Here is a 19,606-nt window from a genome sequence, read left to right as displayed (position 1 = left end):
AGCGGCCAGCCGGCGGGGAGCAGAGCCGAGGGGCGAGCCCGGGGCACCCCGGCCACCCCCGGCCTTCCCGCGGGCCCACACCGTAGCCGGGCGCGGTCCCGAGGAGCGGCGGTGCCCGGGGCGGCGCCGATGGGGCGGGCGGCGGCGCGGTCCCGGTCTGCGGGGCAGGCAAAGAGTTAACGCTGCGCCCTCCTTCCGCCGTGCGCTGACATCACGCAGGAGAGGGCGAGCGCCGCCGCCGCCCCGCCCGGGAGTGTGTGCGTGTGCGAGCGGGCGGCCGTGCCTCGCAGCCCGGGCAGCCCCCCCCCTTCCCTTCCCTTTCCCCACCGCCCCGCGGCCGGCCCGGCCCCGCGCCCCCCGCCCGGCCATGGAGCATCGCAGCCGACCCACCACCGCCGCTTGAGCGCCGCCGCCGCCGCCGCTTGAGCGCCGCCGGGCTCCCGGCTCCCCGGGAAGCGGAGGGCAGGCAGCGGGCGGGGGCTGCCGGCCGAGCCCCGCCGCCGGAGCCACGATACCGCCGCGCTGCGAGCCCGCGGAGAGAGCTCTCCTTCCCTGTTCTTTATTTGTTTTTCCTCCCCCCCCCCCCTCCCCCCGCTCCTTTTTTTTTTTCTTTCCCTATTTTTTTTTTTTAAGTGCATTTTCCCCTCCCCTTCTCACTCGCCCAGCTCTGCGGACGTGCTCGCTCCCGGAGGAAGGCATCCCGCGCTACCCCCGGCGCCCGCAACCGGCCGGAGCGCTCCGCACCCGCGGAGTGGGGCCCCCCGCGCCCTGCCGAGCCCCAGGGCCCCTGCGGATGTGCGGAGCTCTCCTCCGGCCGCCCGTCCTCCCGCCGGCTTGCCTGCTGGGCGCAGCTCCTCTTTGTCCTCCCGCACCCGCATTTTTCCCCCAAATTTTTAATTTTTTTAGTTTATTTTTTTTTTAAAGCGGAGCTGCACATCACCGGGGGCGGGGAGGGAGGGTGGGTGGGGGGGGCCGCCCAGCGACGCTGCCACACCGACCCCTGCCCATTTCTCGTAAGGAACTCTCATGGCTTCACAGCTGCAGACAAGTTGCCGTGCATCTTGCTGGACTATCGGAGTTTGCATCCTGGCGGCCACGCTCCTACCAGGTGAGCCGCTGCCGGCCGGTCCCCCCTGTCCCCCCACACACACACTCCCGGGAGGCGGGGTGGGCTCTGCCGGGGTGCTGCGGGGGCCGGGGCAGCCCCGGAGGAGGGCTGCGGGGTTGCCCATGGCGGGGTAAAAAGGGATGCGGGGCGGTGGGGAGGGATGGGATCGGCTTTTTGGGGTGCGCGCCCGGCTCTGGAGCAGGTGTGGAAGCATCTGCGTGAGGGTGGGAGAGAGAACCGGGGCCGATTTCATCTCTGGCTTGGAGAGGAACAACACGATCGTTTGTTTTGGAAGCAGCTGCAGGCAGTGGGCTCCGGAGTCCTGGGAGCTGAGGCGGTTTGTTTGCTTTTTGGATCGAGCAACGTCTAGCGAGGCATAGCAGCCAGGCTTCCCGGGGAAGGGAGCCACAGGGCTGGGCAATGATGAGCACAGATGTTTCGGAAGGAGAGATGGAAGGTAGCGGCTGTCTGGCATCCCCGAAACCCCCGCTCCCCTCAACGCACGCTTGCCACGGGCTCTTTCGCGGAGGGGTTGGACTGCTCCCAGGTTTCAGACCTTCCTTTCACTGCTTTCGCACCTGGGTGCCTGATGGCATCTCATCCTCCATCCCTTTGGTTCTGATCCATCTCTGGAAAGGAGGAGATGGGCAAGGATTCGGATCAACTTCCCGGCTCGTTCGACCTAGGCTGGCGCTTGCAGAAGAGCCCGTGTGTCCCCACCCCAGGGCTCGGTCCTGCCCTGGGCTCTTGCACAGCTCTTGGAAGCAGAGGAGTGACCCACTTTGTGAAGTGCCCTGGGGGGGGACTCTTTTTTGATTCTGGTCCAGTGCAGAACGGGTTAATGCCACCCTGGGGGGCTTTCCGGAGGCCGCTCTCCGAGCCATGGCAGGGGGACCAGCAGTCTGGGTTTGCAGCGGCTGGGAACGGGCTGGGAGATGCAAGCAGAACCATTCTTTTCGGTTTTGAGGCTGGGTTGCTGGTGGCTGGGTCTGGAGCGCAGGGCAGCGGGCACATGTGCCACCCCCCGGGATGGTGTCCAACCTTCTGCGGGCGTCAGAGGGAGCCTGTCCCTGCAGAAGGAGTGGGACCTGCAGCTGGAAAGAAGTTGCAGTGAAGGCAGGGTGGAACTGCCTCCGCTCCTCCTCTCACTGGGCTAAGGCAGCATCCTTAGAAGAGCGGCCAGGCAGGCTGGGCTGTGACTCGGAGATGTGGCCGCTGTTGGCGAGGTCTGGGCCAAAGGACCGGCCAGCAGAGCAAATGCCAGGGGCTGGGGTTCCCCAGTGCTAGGAAAGACAGACATGGGAGCATCCAGGGCACGGGAGATCAACAGAGCACAGTGACCGGGTGGTTCAGCTGAAATGGATGAGGACGGAGATGAAACGGGAGGGGTGGGTGGTCAAGAAACCTGGGAGATTGTGTGAGGGAAGGAGGTAACAGGGCAATGAGAAACCAGGTCTGGGTATGTGTCTGTATTCCCAGGACAAAGGGATCTGCTGTGCATTGCAAAAAGAGGTGATGGAAGGGACAGCCTCAGGCTCCCTACACTGTTCTGTGCTTCCAGGCAGGTGCCTGGCTGAGCTCTGGCTCCTCGTGAGGAGTCTCAGAACTTTCCATGCCATCCTTCACTGGGTTTTCCCTTCTCATCATCCATTTGCTGGGCAGCCCCATGCAGGAAACCCTCCCCACAACCTCTGGGAAAGGCACCGGAGGTGGAGTGACGCTGTGGTGACTGTGCTGAGTAAACCAAAAGGGCTGTGTACTCCCCCAGTTCCTTTAGGAATTGCTTTCACTGAGGAGAGACAGTGACCCAGGGGCAGCCTGGCACCTCACCTTGCCCTGTCAAGAGAGACATTTTTTACCCCACCTACTCTGGTTTTGGCTGTTCTGGAGGCTTTGCTGCCAGCAGGTAGGCAATCTCCTCTCCTGCCACTCTGCAGCAGCCCGGCAGTTTGTCTTGCACCGTCCCACTGACAGCTCTGCCAGGATAAGCCAGGGGTGCATCTGAGTGGTGCCTTGCCAAGCAAAGGGTACAGCCAGCTCCACAATGCTGGGGAGGAGAATCCTTCCCAACCCATCCATGAGCATTGAGTACCCTGAAGCCTGTGTGGGCGAGACTCTCGGCTGGACCAGTTTGGTGGTGGATGCACCACGTTTGCAGGAGCCAGTGTGGGCTCCTACATTATGCATTCACCTATTCCGTTCACTGTGTGCACCCCAGAGCTGCAGGGAAGGACCCCACTGGGTGCTGGGTGCTGCACAGAGCCAGGGCAGACTGGCAGGCAGTGTGTGCTGAGGCGGGGAGTTCCTCGAGTTGCGATGCGCTGTGCCAGAACCAGCCGAGGGGCTGCATAGGAGAAGCCTGTGTGAGCTCTGGATGCAGACAGGCTTGCTTGCCAAGGAGAAGGGGTGCAGGGGAACTTAGGATCCTCTGGTCTGAGTGAACCAGAAGCTGTGGGCTTCTCTAGAAAAGGTGGTTTGGTACCCAGCACCCGAGAAGGATGAGAGGAAGGCGGGAGATGCTCCCTGCTCTCTGGAAAGCCTTTGTGCTCGCCCAATCGATGCCATTTCATTTTGTTCCCATCCACATATACTGCCTGCCCCTTCTGACAACGTTAGCTTTCTTTTTCTGATAAGGAAATAAAAGTGCCCTGCTGTACGAGCTGTAAGGAGTCCCTCAGAAAAATGTGCTTTACAAATTGTCTTTAATGTGATCGGCTCAATCGTCCAGAACGGATTCAATTCAGGGTTCCTGCAGCTTTCCATGAAAATCTGCCTGCCCGTTCATCTGGAACCATTAACCAGGTATCAGCTCCGGCTCTGGCATTAGGGCTTCAAGATACTGATATGAATAGGGCTTATTGGAAAGCCGTGGGGCGCTGGGGAGGGGAGATCCTACGCAGCTGATCTTTGAGGTTAGAATCACTGGTGGTTAAATTTATGCTTGACAAGTCCTAACAGTCTGCCTGTTTATCCCTGCCACGAAACTCGCTACAGCTTGAGATGCAACCTCGCAGAGCAGAGGCATTGTGCTGGGTCCTGCATCTGCAGATCTGGGCCTCTGTTCCCAACCGCTCCCCTCTGTCTGGGGACACATTCCTGTCTGCTGTCACTGGGCTACCTCAGAGGGCTCTGAGGGGGGAGGCTGTGAGTCTTTCTTAGCCAAGTGCTTTGAGATCCTCAGCAGGGGAGAGCTGGAGACGTGTTTGAAGCTTTGACACGGGCTTTTTTTTTCCATCAGGGCGCTTGAAAGCAGTGTCGACTGAGATGTAGTGACCTGGAGGCCTTGGGTCAGACCGGGCTGCAGCTGGAGGGAGGGCTCCTTTTTGGGGAGGTACCACAGGGCTCCAGAGTGCTGGGAGTAGTCAAAGTGTGTCACTGCAGGATCTGGTCCATCTCATTCTCTGGAGAGAGCTGGTTTGAGATCCCAGAGCAGCTTCCAAAAGACAGAATCTCGCCAGGGTTTTGGTCAGCCTTTGGTTTGAGTTCTTAGTTGTTATTTTTTTTTTCCTTTCCCCTACATATCTCCTCTGAAAACTTATTAAAAACCTGCACCAAGCTATTTCAGGAGGCAGAAGTGTGTCTTTTGCTAATATTCCCTCATTAAACCTCTCTTCTTGCGGTGGAACCGACCCATCGAGTTTAAACCCAGCCGGAATCGATGACCTCATGCATGTGTCAGCGCGGGCGAGGCGACAGGCTGTGCTGGGATCCAGCTCAGCCCCACGGGCAGGAGGGTGTCTGCCCCATGGCCAGAGCCAGGGGACGAGCGTGGGTAATGCTGTTTGCTGTCTGAACCAGCAGCGTTCATCCAGCAAGAGCTCCCAGCCCAGTGCACCAGGGAACCCTTTGGGAAGCAGTGTAGGGAGAAGCAGGGGCATTACCACATCCCTGCAGCACACCCAGCGCCAGGCAGGTGCTCGTGGTGAGCTGGTGGCTGACAGAGCCCCGGCACATCTCTCCTCACATCGCCCCTCCTCCGGGCTCCGACTGTACCAGCCACAAAGCCAAGTTTACAGGGAGGCACCAGCAGGATCCTTTGGGCACCGCTCACACCTCTTGCTGAATCACGAAGGGGAACCAGCAGAGCCGGTTGTCGTGACCTGCTTCCCAGGCCTGTGCTTCCACTGCCCCCCCTTGCCCTCTGCTAGCTGGGCTAGGGCTGGGGACAGAGTGGCTACCACTAGCCAGGGGAAGGCTCCTGCCCACCTTCAGCACCCTGGGGAGTTACACAGCGCTGCCTGCTCATGGGGATCTGGGGGAGATGGTGGGGCAGCACCAGGGGAGAAGGCTTTTTGGAAGAGCAGAGGCCAGGCTGGCTGTGAATGCTGCAGGGATGAGTTGGTGAGTCCTCAAATGGATGGCTGCAATCCTTAGGGCCCCTGGGAAAAGGTTTGCATCTCACAGCTTCATTGCTTGAGGTCGTGATGGCTCTTGCACAGTCCTTTCCACAGGCCAGCAAGGCGTATCGGTGCAAAGAGGAGAAACAAATGAGAGAGGGACAGAGGTACTCCAACCTGAGCAACCCCGAGAGATCTTCGTGTTTTTCAAACACGTCAGATTAAATCAGGGCAGCTCTGATGCAGGGTGAGTTGGTGCCGCCAGCCACTGAAGCTGGGACCCAGTTTGCATCTGAGACACCTCTTGTGTTAATTACCAGAGCACAGGCATCCCAGCGCGGAGAATTCGGAGCGCTGCAGCGAGGGCTCCCTAACCCAGATTATTGTTTCAGGTGAAAATCTGTTTAACTAAGGAATGGAACCTCTCAAGACACATGCCCTTGCCTTCCTCCTGGCTGCTGTGGAGCCGTGGATTTCTCCCCTTCTCTGGGGCTGATGCCTTTGCTCAGGCTGGCATCGTAAAAGCTGCTGCAGCTCAGCTCTGCAGCAGTCCCAAGGCAGATGAGCAGCAGCTTCTGGGCGTGAGAAGGGGAGAGACACGTTCAGTCCCTTCCTCTTTGCCCAGCCCAGGGGGACAGGGGGTCCCAGGTTAGGCAGGCTGTGTGGCACAGGTCTGCAGCGGCTGGGGACAGGGGTATCTGGCCCGCTTGTCCCTTCGGTATCTCCACAGGGTGCTGGGGATGGATGGGAGGAACTGACCCAACCTGATGAACCATCTCTTCTCCATTGCCCAGCAATAAAGCTGTCCCTGCAGAGGTTTACAATCCTCCTCTGACATTATTTGGTGTGATGCAGGAGGAAAGCCTTTCTAAGCACACTATCCACCCAACTTGGCCTCTCTCCTTCATGCTGCTCCAGGCCCGCTCTCCCTGGCTCTGAACCAGTCCAGCTGGAGATGTGCACAGCACTGCTTTCCATCTTCACTCGACCTACAGGTGGGCAGGGAGAAGAGCTGAAGGAGAAGCAGGATCTGTGTGACTCCTCCCTGAAAGAGGAAACACAGGGATGTGGTTTTCTGTCCCCCATCCCAACCTATTCACCTTTCTCACCATGGGAAATAGCAAGGTGCCTTCATCTGCTCTCAACCATGCAGGGATGCTGCAGAAGGACCAGCAAATCACATCACTGCCTTGAAGCAGTGGCAGGTACCAGATGGACCACCTGGCTATGAGACAGCAGGTGCTCCTAAGCCTGGTTAGTCAAGAGAGTCAAGAGGACTTTGCCTCCATCTCTCTTCTCAGCAGTCCTCTCTCTACCTGGGAAAACCCCATAATCAGACCGATTCCGAGTCTGTTTTTCCCTTTCCCATGGAAGATCCATTCCTCCCTGCCCCTGTGCCACAGCAAGGCATCCGGAGGCATGGCCAGGCGGGACAGAGGGTGCATGCAGCTCGCAGCCAGTGGCTAACATCCAGCATTTCTGCTCTGGTGACAGGCAAGGACAGTTCCCCACACAAAGGCCCGTCTGTGCAGGAGGCGAGCGGGCTGGAGGGGGTGTCCTGTGGCCACCTGAGAGCACAGCCAGCCTTGTTCTCTGTGCGAGGCTACAGACACGGGGTCAGAGCAGGTTGCTGCAGGGGAGGGTCCGTGGCTGCATCTTGCAGACCCAGGGGGCACACTGGATTTCAGCTGGGCTTTTAGGTAGCTCCCTTTTGCACTGGCCACACCACACTTAGCAAAAGCAGGTTTCATTTCTTAGCCCCTGGTGAGATGCTCCTGGGACTGATGGGAATACTGCTCAAGAAGCTCTTCACTGACCATTTTCACTGTCCCTAGGAACAGCCCAGGGGCTGGAGTTGGACTGGCTATGGACTTGGTCTAATGTTATGAGCAGGAGAGGCTGGTGGGACTTAAGAGCTCAAGCAGAGACCTGTAATTAGAAGCTGCAGTGCTGAGTGTCCTAACAAAGCCAGGGGTTACAAACAGCCCATGACTGGCAGAAATTGTAGACCTAGGGGAAAGCTTAACATGAGGAACAAGGTTCACTCAGTCACGTGCAGGGATCTGGGTAGGTCGGGAGGGAGGTCAGAGTTTCTGTCACTGTCTTCTCCAGGTCTCTGTGTGGAGCAGCTCAGTATGTGATGGTTGTGCTGGCCTGTGTGAGGGCTGTGGCACTCAGGGCCAGGGAGAGCAGCAAGGGAGGAACGAACTCTGCCCTGGCCTTGAACAGCCTGAACAAGTGAGCTGGCTGAGCTCAGAGTCCAGGGTCGGGGGAGTTCCTGGCACACTGTGGACTCACAACTCACCCCTCACCCAAACCCAAGGCCTCACCCTCCCACTGGGCCAGGACTAGAAATAAAGAGACTGGTGTCTTGGTGTGCTGCAGCCCCAGCTTCCCTAACTGCTGGAGCTACAGCCGCTGCTGTGCCAGAGATGAGTGCTGTAAGCCCTGCAAAATGATGCTGGGCAGGAGAGGGGCTGTGTCACTGCCAGCACATTAAACATCCATACAAAGCCTGCGGTCTGGAGTATGCTGGTTTCACTGGAGAGTTAAACTGCACTAAGCCAGGGCTACTTTTTATCTCAGGGAGAGGCATCTAATGGGTTTTACTCCTGGTCTAGATAACCAGCGCCGAGACCCCTTGTAGGTAAGCCTAGGGTCACATTCCCACTGGAGCAGTTGTGCCAATGGTCTCCCTAGCCTGGGGATGCCAAAACTAGAGGAAATGTTAAGGATGGATGATCAAAGTTGGTTTAAGGTCTGTAAGTACACACAGGGAAAGTATCACCCCTGTTCCAAAGAGGTTGCAACACCGGTATTTCCCTGCTGCTCTTGCTGATGTCACTGCACTCACTCAGCCAAGGCCTGTGGCATTGGAGAAGGAATGTTTTATGGGCTAAACCAGAAGGCAGCAGGTAGTGATTTGGTGGCGTGTGGTGGGGATAACGGCACAAGCTGCTCATTACTGGGCCTGGTTGTGCTCTTCCCCTTGTGCACCGGCACAGGCGCCGGGGACTGAGGGTATCTTCTGGGTGGAGGGGGGAGCCAAAGCTGTGCCCATTTATGGTCATTGAGGATCAGGGATGTGTTGCACAGCAGCATCCTTGCCATGCCATAATTTATGTCAGCTGCCAGTTTCCATTGGATACGGGACCCCTCTTGGCTCTGCAGGCAGTGCTGCTGGGTGCTGTTAGTCCGCGCGTTGCACCCCACAGCGGGACACACTGGAGCTCTGCTCATTTTCCTTGGGAAGGATGAGTTCATTGCTGTGTACCAAGGGACTGAGCCCTAGGTGGTAGGTGCTGAAGAAAGGTCGGTCTCAGACCAACCCAGGATCCAGATCTACAGGACACCTATCGTCAGGACATCAAAGCCAAATGCTGTGCTGGTTGTGTCATACTGGTAAAGCACATGGTGTCTTACGAAAGGCTTTGGAAAAGTCTTCTTGCTTTCCTCTTCGAGGCCCTGGTTACAAAAGACACTCATGTGCACCAGCATGTGAATCAACACATGTGTACCAGAGTGCCACATCTGCCCTGGTGTTTGCCCTTGCTGCCAGTGGTCCCCTCTCCCTGAGCTTGCACTGGGTTTCTGCTGCCTCCTGGGGAGAAGCAGGGAGAGGAGGGCTGCTCAGGAAGTGGATGGCACCTGCTGTGACATCTGCAGCAGCCCCTCTTGCTGCCCAGCCCTGGTGATGTGCTGCAGCTGCAGGCAGGGATGCGAGACCCAGACCCTCCTTGCTGCAGGGCACGGGAGCTGGGGCAGCCCCTGAGCATCGGCTGCATGCCCAAAAGGGGGGAGAGGGCTTGTGGGGAATAGGGAGAGGTCCCAGAGCCCTGAGTGTGCAAGTTTTTGTGAAGAGACTTCTGGGAGTGATGGGGCTGAGCTTGCCAGGCATATCTCATATCTCCATGTGTCTGGGTTCAACAAGAACCCAGAGAAAGTGGGGAGGGCTTACTGGGATCTCCTTGCAGAGGGAGTGATTACAGTGTGCTCTGATCTTTAGAGGTGTCTTGTTTAGGGATTTGCTTGATGTTCTGATGCCTAATGGGTGTGCTCATGTATCCCTTTGATACCAGCTGAATAGGATCCTTTTGGGATGATGACAGCAGTTCTGGAAATGGGTAGGAGGGATGGGAGGGAGAGAGGCTTGCACAGCTTGTAAAAGGGGGAATGTTCTTAGTGCCCAAGGACTCAGGAGAGAATTGGGAACAGGACTGAGTTTGGGAGGAGGAAAGCTGCAGTGGGGAAGGCAGTGCTCTGGCAGTTTATCTTGGGCTCCTCAATACACCCTTGAGAGCAAGTCTGAGAGCTCTCCCATTGTTACACCTCTTGTTGCCCTGGCCTTCAACCTGTGATCGGTCAGCTGTTGACAAGATTTCCTAGAGATAGCTGTGAAAAAAGGAACTCACCTCACACCCCACCCTCCACGGGGGAGAAAGCACCAACCAACCGAAGGAACAGTGAAGCACCAGGAAGGGAACCTGGCCTGTGTGCCCTGCACAAGCCCATGTGTGGATTTCCCTGCCCCGAAGCTCAGGTGGCCCCACCACGCAGAAGGGCCTGTGTCACACTGCTCGTGTCACAGTGCTCGTGTCACGCTGCTCGTGTCACACTGCTGGGCAGGCAGAGCACCACGTGAGGCCCTGCCCTGGCTGGCACTCCAGGGCCACGTCCTTCAGGTGACATCCACGAGCGGGTCCTCGTGCCCTTGTGTCCCCATCCCTGCTGTGTTTGGTTACATGCTCTGGCTCCTGGCCCAGCAAACCAGACTGCTGCTCCCAGTGAGGGTGCCGCTGCCTAGAGCCCTGTCGTCTCATCTCCTGAGGGACCTTACCCAGACAGCAAGGAAGCAGGGACAGTGCAGAAGTCACCCCTCAGGATTCAGATGAGCCCATTTGCATTTGCTTTGGATTCAGTTGGGAGCTGAACTAGCAATTTGCTAGTGAAAGAACCTTTATCCCCTGACTCCCCCCCCAGGTCCTTCTGGGAGTTCGATTTCTCAGTGTACAACAGAAGGATGGTAGTAGGAATGAATTCTCTGGGGCTAAAATTTCCAGCTATCACGCTATAGAGAGAAAATTCTTTCTTTCTTTCTTGGCATGGCAGGAACAGACTTTCAAAAATGTCCCCTGATTTTTAAATACCCTTTTCGCCTGTGGTGTAAATACTAAAACGTGTTTTTTTTTCTCTCCCCTCCCTCCTGGAGTTTAAAAATATCGTTAGCCTGGGGAGGTGCATCTTTCAGTGCGATTTATAACGGCTGCTCTCAAGTGATGTGGAAAATGAGCCTCCCTCTGCCCCATCCAGCCTGGCACCTTCCAAGAATTTATTTCCTTTATTTGCCTGAGCCTAAGAATACTTAGAGGCTTCATCTCCGCCCAAGCACTCTAATTATTTAAGTTTTGTTTATGACCAGTCTCTGGGGAGCTGAGTAGGTCCAGGCTGCCAATCCTTCCCTGGGCTGGGTAATTCAGCCCTGCATTACTGCTGTTTGATAACGATCAACAAATCACAGATGCTGTATCTGCTGCCTTCCATGTATCACCCCGGCTCTGTAAATGGGCCGAGCCTTTGGGGGTGATGTGAGGGGGACGTGCAAGGCCTCTTGCTGGCAGGGCTGCTGCACAGAGGTGGGGAGCAGGGAGCGGGATGTGATGGGGTTGGTGGGGGGGCTGTGAGTCACTGTGGAGTTTTCTGGGGCAGGAACTTTTGTACAGCACCTAGCACAGAAAGGATCCTGACCTAGCTAGAGCCTTTAGGTGCTGCCTCAGCTTTGGGTGTACAGGGGCTAAGCAAGGAGCGTGCAGGTTCCTACATGAAGCTTTGGCTTGCTCCTGCCCAGCCACCGGAGTCCCAGTCAGTGCCCTGTGCCGTGGCTGTGCCATTATCCCACGATCCCCTGCTCACTTTGTCCCTGGCAGCTGGTGGCAACCCCTGCCCTGTGCTGCTGAGTAGGCAGGAGCTGGGGATGTCAGGAGGCAGCGAGGAGGAGGCACCCTTCCCATGCCCCATGCTGGGTGAGCGCAGGCACCGTGGGGCTGAGGCTGGAGGCACCTTCCTCAGCACTGCCAGGTGAGGGTTTGGCTCTGCTGCCCAGCTCCACAACCGGGCTGTGGCTGCCCATGGTCGTAGCCTGGCTCCACAGCTCCTGCCTGCAGCATCGGCACCCCTCAGCACCCATCTCTCCCCATGCCGTGCCCATGGCTCTCCCATTAACCTGGGCAGACCAGAGAGTTTGGGCAGGGAGGGAGGGAAGGGCTCTTTTCCCACCCCTGTGCCAAAGATGCTCAGCCTCAGTGTGATGCCCAGGAATCCGTACGTCTCTGGGGGCCGCGTGGTTGCCAGCGCCTCTGCTCCCGTCACGCTCCATGATAAAGAGAGGGAGAGAGAGATTTTGATTACGTTATGACAAGCAACAGAGAGATGGAGTGAAAGCTGCAGTCTGCCTATTGTAATTCCAATTAGCAGGGGTAATGTGGCCAAAGCCTGACAGCTGTATTGATCCAAACTTTGTATGGGGAGGACCTGTAATGCAGTTTTCAAAGGTCCCTGGGGCATGGGGCCGAGCACAGGCACAGCTGTGGGGCAGGAGAGGAGAAGAAAAGCCTGTTTATAATGGAGCACGTGAACAGGCAACTGCATCTCACCATCAGAATGGTAGCTAAGCTCTCTCTAGGGCTGGATTTCCTTCAAAATCCCTGCTGCAAAGTCCCCTTGAATCCCCTAGGACTTCTTTCTACCTGCGTGATGAAGCAGGTCGTCTTGGTGTGCACGTAGAATGAGTTTGTCAAGACTCAGTTTCTTCTCTATGCCCAAGTGAAACAAGGCAGCAGTGATCTCCCTGCCTGGGAACAAAAGCCCAGGGCTGCATGGGAAGGGGGGAGGAAGGAAGGGGGGAGAGTTTTGCTCTTGCACTTCAAGGCAACTCGTCAAGGTCAGAGCTGAGGCACACTGGCAGAGGCTGTGGGCAGGCTGTTTGTGCAGATGCTGTCTCAGCTGTACCCTTTCTCGTGGTGAAGGGGAGGACTCCAATTTGCAGTTTTGCTGCAATTGATCTGAGACCTTTCACTGGCTCTAAACTCACCTTGGAAACAAAAGGCTAAAATCATTCTTTTTAAGGGTGGGTGTGTATATATATATTTGTATTCTTGACATTCCAACTGCTGCCATGCCTGTGGAGTACCTTACGGTACCTGCCTGGCAATGGGAATATCTGCTGCCTCACACTGCCTTCTACCAGGCGTGAATCAGCTTTTACTTAGAGGGAAAGAATGGCCTGGAGGTGATGGCAAAGGCAGGCTGAGCTCAGAAGGGCTGGCATCATTTCTTGGCTTTGCCACCAACTCCCTGGAACATCCTTGGCTAGCTCACTTCACCTCTGTGTGCCTTTCCTTGTCCAAAGCTGCTGGCAGCAGCCCCTCTCTGCTCTGCTCACATTGCCCTGTGTCTGCAGGGCTCCTCACACAGCCGATCTCATCAATGTTACTCTAGACCAGCAGAAGACCATTCACAAGGCACAGGGAAAGGCGACTCCCTTTTATTTTGTCATTTTTCATGGCAGCCAGGAGCTGGCAGCTCTTTGCCTGGTGATTTTAGAAGACAAGAGATTGTTTTGCATAGATGGATGTACACATAGTCTGTCACTGCAAACACTGGACTCAGTTTTTACTGCCCTGAGTGTGTGATGTTGGTTGAAATCATGGAAGTGGGTGAACATGGTCCATTGGCTTCCCTGTCTGGCTTAATACAAAGGCCTTTTGATTTCTTGCTCCACTGGTTTTGCATTTGGGTCACCTCTGGTTTTCCAGAGGGGGTTACAGGTAGGTGAGAGGTGTGGGCTGGGCAGCCCTGCCAGCCTGGGACAGCTCCCACCTGCACCCTGGCTCTCTGCTGGACAGTGGGCAGGGCAGGTGACAGGGCTTCACGCTGTGCCTTGCCTTTGCTGTGGATGCTGAGGCAGGAGGGATGTCTGCATGCTGGGAACAGTAATTTAAGTCTTCAGATACCTGCAGTGTGTTTTGGTTTCACCACTGGTTTCCTTGGGAGCTGTGAGCGAGTCTCACAGCACCCGAGTTGCCCCACTGTAGGATGCAGATAACAAACACCCTGCCTGTGGTGTGAAGGAGCACTTCAGAAACTCCATGGTCCTTCCATAGCAGGGGGCAGGTAGCAATGCAAGCCCAGGCCCTGCGAGCCATCCAGCTTCTTTCACGTGTGAGCCATCACATGGTACTGATTATAGTTGCTTCAGACAGCAGATGGGTTTAAACAAGTGTCTTTATGCTATAAAAGCTTTCTAGTCTATCTCCTGGGTAGATTAAGATTTTGGCCATATGCAGGAGTCTATGGTATTCCAAGGCTGGGGGAAACTTCCTTAGAAGACGTGTACCACAACAAGCCATTTCTTTTTGTGGCCAAAGGAGCTGCAAGATGCACTGAAGGCAGGAAGGGAGGTTTGTATCCAGGCTCCCTGGAAGCTTGGAGCCGGGATGCTCGCTGCAGCACAGTATAGAAGCAAGGAAGCAGCAGGCTGAGCAACTGCCTCCTGCCTGCCCTGGAGCCTGTCTGCATCCCCCTCCCCACCCCTCCTGCCCTAACAAGCCAGGCTGGGAGTGCTTCAGACTGGATGAGTTATTACCAAATCCTGGTAAGGACGGAGAGAGAAATGGAGGGTTTAAAGTTCGATAATTGTTAATTATTACCCAGGCTTCCCATGAGACTTTCTGGGAAAAAGACATGCCTCTCTCTTGCAGAGGTGTTTTGTGGAACATTAGTCTCTGTCCTGGCCGTGCTGAGTCCTTTCTCTCTGCCTTCTTTCTGCCTCCGGTGGGATTAATAAAGAGCAGACGGAGAACTTCTTATCTAGCAGCCAAATAATGTTTGTAATACAGGGAGGGGAAGCAGCTTTGATCTGGGAAAGAGAGCAGAGGGGAGGGAAGAGAAAGAAAAGATGGGCTCTTGGGGCTGAGGGAGGGTGTGGGCCAGGCTGGGCTGTGCCTGCACCCGGGAAGCGGGTATGGCTGCTCCCGCACCCAACCTGTTCTGCAGAGAAAAGACGTGGGTTTCCAGGGCTTGTCAGGCTGGGGAGGAAAGGGCTGAACCCAAACACCAGCAGGGAAAAGAAAATAATCTGGGAACCCCCGTCTGAAGGAGAGGAAGCAAGAGAAGAGGTGCCACGGACAACCCCATCCACACCGGCGGGCTTTGCAGGCTCCCACGAGCCGCTGCCCTGGCACACATCTCCCTGGCAGGGTGTTGCTGCCCGGCAGCTCCAGCTCCCCATCTCTCACCAGCAAAAGTGGCCACATCCAAGCTGGCACCAGCTCTCCCACCGGGCGGGAGCCCGGAGGCGAAGGGCCACACCTGAGAGGCAGGACGGGCTCTGGCTCTTCTCACGGGTGTGGGATGGGAGCCGGTTGGGCCGGGCCGGGCCCCTGAGGCCAGTATCTCCGTGAGCGTGCCAGGGCCACGGGAAAGGGAGCAGCTTGGCGCAGGGCGGCTGGCGCGGGGAGAAGCGATTGCCATTAGGCAAGAGGGGGGTTAAGCTCTCCCCTCCCCGCAGCGCTCCCTGCAGCTTCCCCATACGCTCATCTCTCACATCTCTCACCGTGGGACTGCTTGCCTTCTGTCCCCAGCCTCTTCTGGCCCTTCAGCCCTGAAAAACACTGCTTCCCAAGTGGGATGAAGGCTCTCCAGGACTCTTGAGGGCAAGAAAAGCAGCTGTGTGGCCCCCACGGATCTGAGGACAGGGCTGCAAAACACAGCCGTGATCCACAGGGACTGAACTTGTCTGGAGCTAAGGAAGTCGTGTTGTGGGTGGTAACGGCTCCAAAGCTGGCTCTGGAGAGTTCATGCTGGTTTGGGTTTGTCAGGAGAAGATGGGCCTGAGCAGCCGAGGCAGCTGTGCTACGAGCTAAGGGTTCTAAAGGGAAAGACACTTAGACTTTTTCTTTCTTGCTACAATATTCCTGGGTGTCTTTAGCCCAGGTTTCCCCACAGAGAGTCCTTCCTTCCCCTTTGCAGGTCCCAACAGCTTTGTAGGCGTTGAGGTGTAGTGTCACACTTGCTGCTTTCCCCCCCAAATGCAACCAGTTATGGGGCTGACCGCACCAAGCCGTGCTGGGTTTGCAGCTCACTCTACGAATCCGATGAGAAGGGGTCTGTACCCCTGAGAAACACCCTCTTCTCTCTGGGTGCCTGGGGCGTGCTGGCTGCTTCCCTCAGATACTCCTGAGTCGTCGTGGGTATCTCCGGGAGGGCTTAGATGTTGTCTGCCTGCTCCAGAGCCCCACACCATGGCCCCACGTGGACAGGCTTGACAGTTAATCCACTGGGAGATTAGTGGCCGAGTTTTTATCTTCACCCACCCTGGTCCTCATTCTGCATCTGCTCAGATGAATCTGTCTGGAAGACATGGCCAAGCTGGGCCAGCTGATCCCTGTGCCTGCTCACTTCACTGATGGCCCCCATGCCCGCCTGCTGTGCAGTTCCTGAGGTCTGCTGAAGGTGGGCAGGGTGATGCCCCTGAGAAAATGTGGGTTTTCCCGTAGCTAGGGAAGTCCAGGTCATGGGATGGTGGGTCTCAGAGGTTTCGTGCCCCTTGGAAGGGGACCACGTGTCTCCCTCCCTCCTGCAAGGCCACCCTGATGTGACAGCAAATCCACAAATGTCCCACCACAGCCAGAGAATGAGGGAGAGGAGTGCGAGGGGGTGATCTCCCTGCCCCGCCCCGGGGCCTGCTCCCGCCCTGCCCCGCACCCCTGCGCTGCTCCCCCTCGAACTGGGACTTGGCTCGCCAGGACCATCTGTTCCTGTCGGCCTGTCGCCATGGTGATGGGGTGGCTTGAGATGGGGTTTCACTGGTGAGGCTGGGGACGCTGGGAAAAAAATGCAGGCAGCAAAGTCCTCCCTTTTTTCCCTGGGCGGAAATGAGGGGAGAGGGAGGAAAGCAGCATCCCTTCCTTCTTCCCCATGCCCCAGGCTCCTCCTGCTCGCCCCCCCTTACCCTTCCAGTCTCTCCCTTCCCTTCCAGCCTGAGTCTCCTGTGTGTGTTCGCAGTGTGAGGTGGGCTGTGGCTGTGCAGGTGTGTGCTGGGAGGTGTCCTGCCTCTCCCAGCATGGCAGCAGGCAGTACACCCGCGGGGTGCTGCAAGGAGGGGCTGTGGTTCCTCCCTGAGCAGTCATGTTGGGCTCTGCCTCTTCCCCCAGCCCCATGTAGCGCCCACCACCTGTACATGTGCTGCTGGAGCCCACGTCCTGACCTGGGGAGAAGCTGTTGTGGTCCCCACAGCCGTGGCTGCGTCTCTGTGCCACCACTTCCCTGCTTTCTGCCTGGGCTGGTGGCTGTCAGCCAGCTGTAGCTCGGGCTGAAGTCACCTGTGCCGTGCCGAGCACGAGGACGTTCAGGACGTCTGCTGGTGGGTGGCTTGGTTTGTGCTTGTGCTCAGGCCAGATGGTGGGAGCAGGGCTTTTGGTTCCTACTTGCTGGGCTGCGGTCGGGCCCCTCCTCTCCCCATGCAAAAGTTGTGGCTTCTTGGGAACACGTTGGCTGATGGGCAAGCGTGGACTAGCAGAGCGGCTGAGATCTGCTGCCGGCGGTGGAGGCAGGACCTGGCCTCCTGCTCTGCCTCTCTGCACCAGCTGAGCCCAGGCTGGGCGAGGAATCCGGGCAGATCCCCTCGCCCTGCCCGTGCAGGCAGCCGGAGGAGGCTGCGCCAGCTTGGCTGTTGGTTTTAATGCAAAGAGGCACTTGTCAGACCACGTTACTCCCAGTCTCTCGCTAAGTAAGCCTGGAACGGAGAGGAAGTGGTGCCTTGCCGTTTGTGTACGTGTGCCTGTGTGTCGAGTGGAAACGGCTTTAGAAAAAGAAAACAAAGGAGGAAACAATAAATAACTGTCTGCTTGTAAACAGTAAGATCGGGGCTAATCTGTGACAGGGGAAGCTGAAATGAACGTGAAGTGACAGACTGACAGAAAGACAGGCATGTTTTGGTTCTAGTTTAGCATCCTGCTAGAAGCAGAGGATAATTCAGGTTGCAGAGGACCTCAGGAGGTCACCTCCCTCCCTCCCTCGGTGAAGCAGGCGGGTGTGCTGAAAGTCCTCTGCCAAGAACTCGATACCCCTGCACCTTGCAGCAGGCGGCTGCTGGGTGCCAGGGCACTGCAGGGCCGTGGCAGACAGGAGTGGCAGGGCCGGGCCCGGCGTGCTTCCTGCACGCTGATGGTAAACTGAGGGTACGGGGGCTGTGAGCAGCGTGGGCCCTCACAGGGGCAGGGGTCAGTCAGGAGATCAGTAGCAAGCTGGGGGAAGCCTGGACACGGAGCTCCTTCTGGTGATGATACTTGCTGGGAAGGCAGCCGGGGCTTTTCAATGATGAGGCTTTTTGTTTGTTTCTACTAAATCTAGGGAAAGGGGATCGATGGAGCGAGTGATCTCTCTGTATACCTTTGTGCTGGAGTCCCACTGTGCTGGCTGCAATCCCAGATGGGAGATTTTCCCATCTTTGGCTTTACCCCTGCACTGGACACATCTCTGGACATGTCTGCTCCCTGGGCCGTAAGGCAATAGGAGGTGTTTGGGGCAAGGGCCAAGGCTGCTGCCTTGAAGATAAGTCTTGGTTTCCCAGTGAGAGCTGTGGGAAACAGAGTGTCAGACCTGGGGCTTCACTGACCCGTTCTGGGAGCTGAGGGGAGAAACCAGGGGCTCGTATGGCCCTCGTGAGTGCAGAGCTGGCTTAAAGTCACCTTTCTCTTCCCTTTGTATCCCAGATCTGAGTGCAGCAGGGCTGAATGTCACCTGTTCCCTTGTGACTAGCGATTTACAAGCGCTCATCCTGCTTCTTGTTTGCAGAGCAAATGCCCTTTTCCTGTTGGCTCTGCCCTCCCTGCAGTGGGGAATCAGCATATTCTGGTCTTGAAGCTTCTCCCAGATTTATGAGCTTGCTCTTCACCTTGAGAGTAAGGCTCCCTTGCTCTGAGAAAGCTTTGAAGCCAAAACCACCAATTGCTGACTTAAACAAACACCATTGATCCTCTGGCAAGTAAAATTCCTTTCCTTTTCCTTTTGAGGACACGTGTTGTTGAGATTTTGTTGTTGTCCTCTCTGGATTTCTCTTTTTCTCTGGAGACACGAGTCCCAAACGGTTCTTAGCAAAATCAATGTGGTTCGAAAAGAACTCATCGATAACACTTAGAGGGGATATTGCCTCCTTCCCAGAGATCAACAAAAACCCCACAAAGAACTCCTCTCAGTTTCCTCTCCCCTTCAGAAGCAAGGTTCTTTAATTGGCTTTTAATCTGGGGAAGACAAGAGCTGTTTGCATTGAATTGGTAATAGGGGATAATATCTTACCCTGAGTGATGGGTTATTTGATCTCTGCGCGTCAGAAACCTGAGCATATGTCTGTGAAATCAGGTGGGGGAGGTGGGGGGATACCAAGCCTGGCTCAGGGCTCTAATAGGAGCACAGCTGCTTTTGTATTTCCAGTAATAATTAGAAATAAGATGGGGAACAATCACCTTTTGTCCTGTTGCTCCGGGTCATCAAATGATACTAGGAACCCCTGGGAAAAGCCTTCAAAGACCTGCGTGGGGCATAGAAGGGCTGTTAACACTACCTAGCCTCTTAATGGGACAAAGTCAAGCCAGTGCTGCAGGGTGCCCCACCTCAGCCTGGCTTTACTGAGGCCTCAAGACATGGAAGGCTGTGAGTACCTGCCTGAGCAGCCACACAGCAAGGCGAGCAGCTCCACTCCCCACAGCCCCTTGGCACCGGCTCAGCTCTACGCAGGCCAGAAGCCCTTAGGAGAGGCATCTGCATGAGTGCAGAGCTGGGCAGCTGCTGGAGGTGCTGTTCTGCACACCCACTGCTCACCACAGCCCTCATGCCCATGCTATGGCCCTTTCACCAGGGAGGAGGAGGAGGAAAGGTGAAGGTGGTACCGTCCAGAGAAATGCGTGATGGTATTTTAGACCCATCTCTGCCACGGTGTGTTCAGGTGTTTAGCAGGGCTGCAGGAAGTGGGCAGGTTTGGCATGGGGACACAGGTTTCACCTTGGCTCCCAGCAGTGACCTACACTCGTGCCCTAGCTAGTGCTGCACAGGCCAAGCACCGCTGCATGGCAGCATCATCGGCCTCCGCAGGCTCCCAGTGCTGGCC

The 19,606-nt window shown here is 56.5% G+C and overlaps 1 protein-coding gene across 1 annotated transcript in view; it reads left to right on the top strand.

The window, feature by feature from the left end:
• Nucleotides 1-1,026: 1,026 nt before the first annotated feature.
• NECTIN1 (nectin cell adhesion molecule 1) overlaps nt 1,027-19,606 on the top strand; it is a gene marked incomplete at both ends in the record, with an annotated part of 94,569 nt that continues 75,989 nt past the window's right edge. Inside the window, one exon of the mRNA XM_084275001.1 lies at nt 1,027-1,108. Coding sequence (XP_084131127.1) covers nt 1,027-1,108 — 82 coding nt within the window. The remainder of the gene's footprint in view (nt 1,109-19,606) is intronic.

Source organism: Gallinula chloropus, assembly GCF_964237585.1.
Source record: "Gallinula chloropus genome assembly, chromosome: 24".
NCBI lineage: Eukaryota > Metazoa > Chordata > Aves > Gruiformes > Rallidae > Gallinula > Gallinula chloropus.
This window is presented reverse-complemented; position numbering and strand designations above follow the sequence as displayed.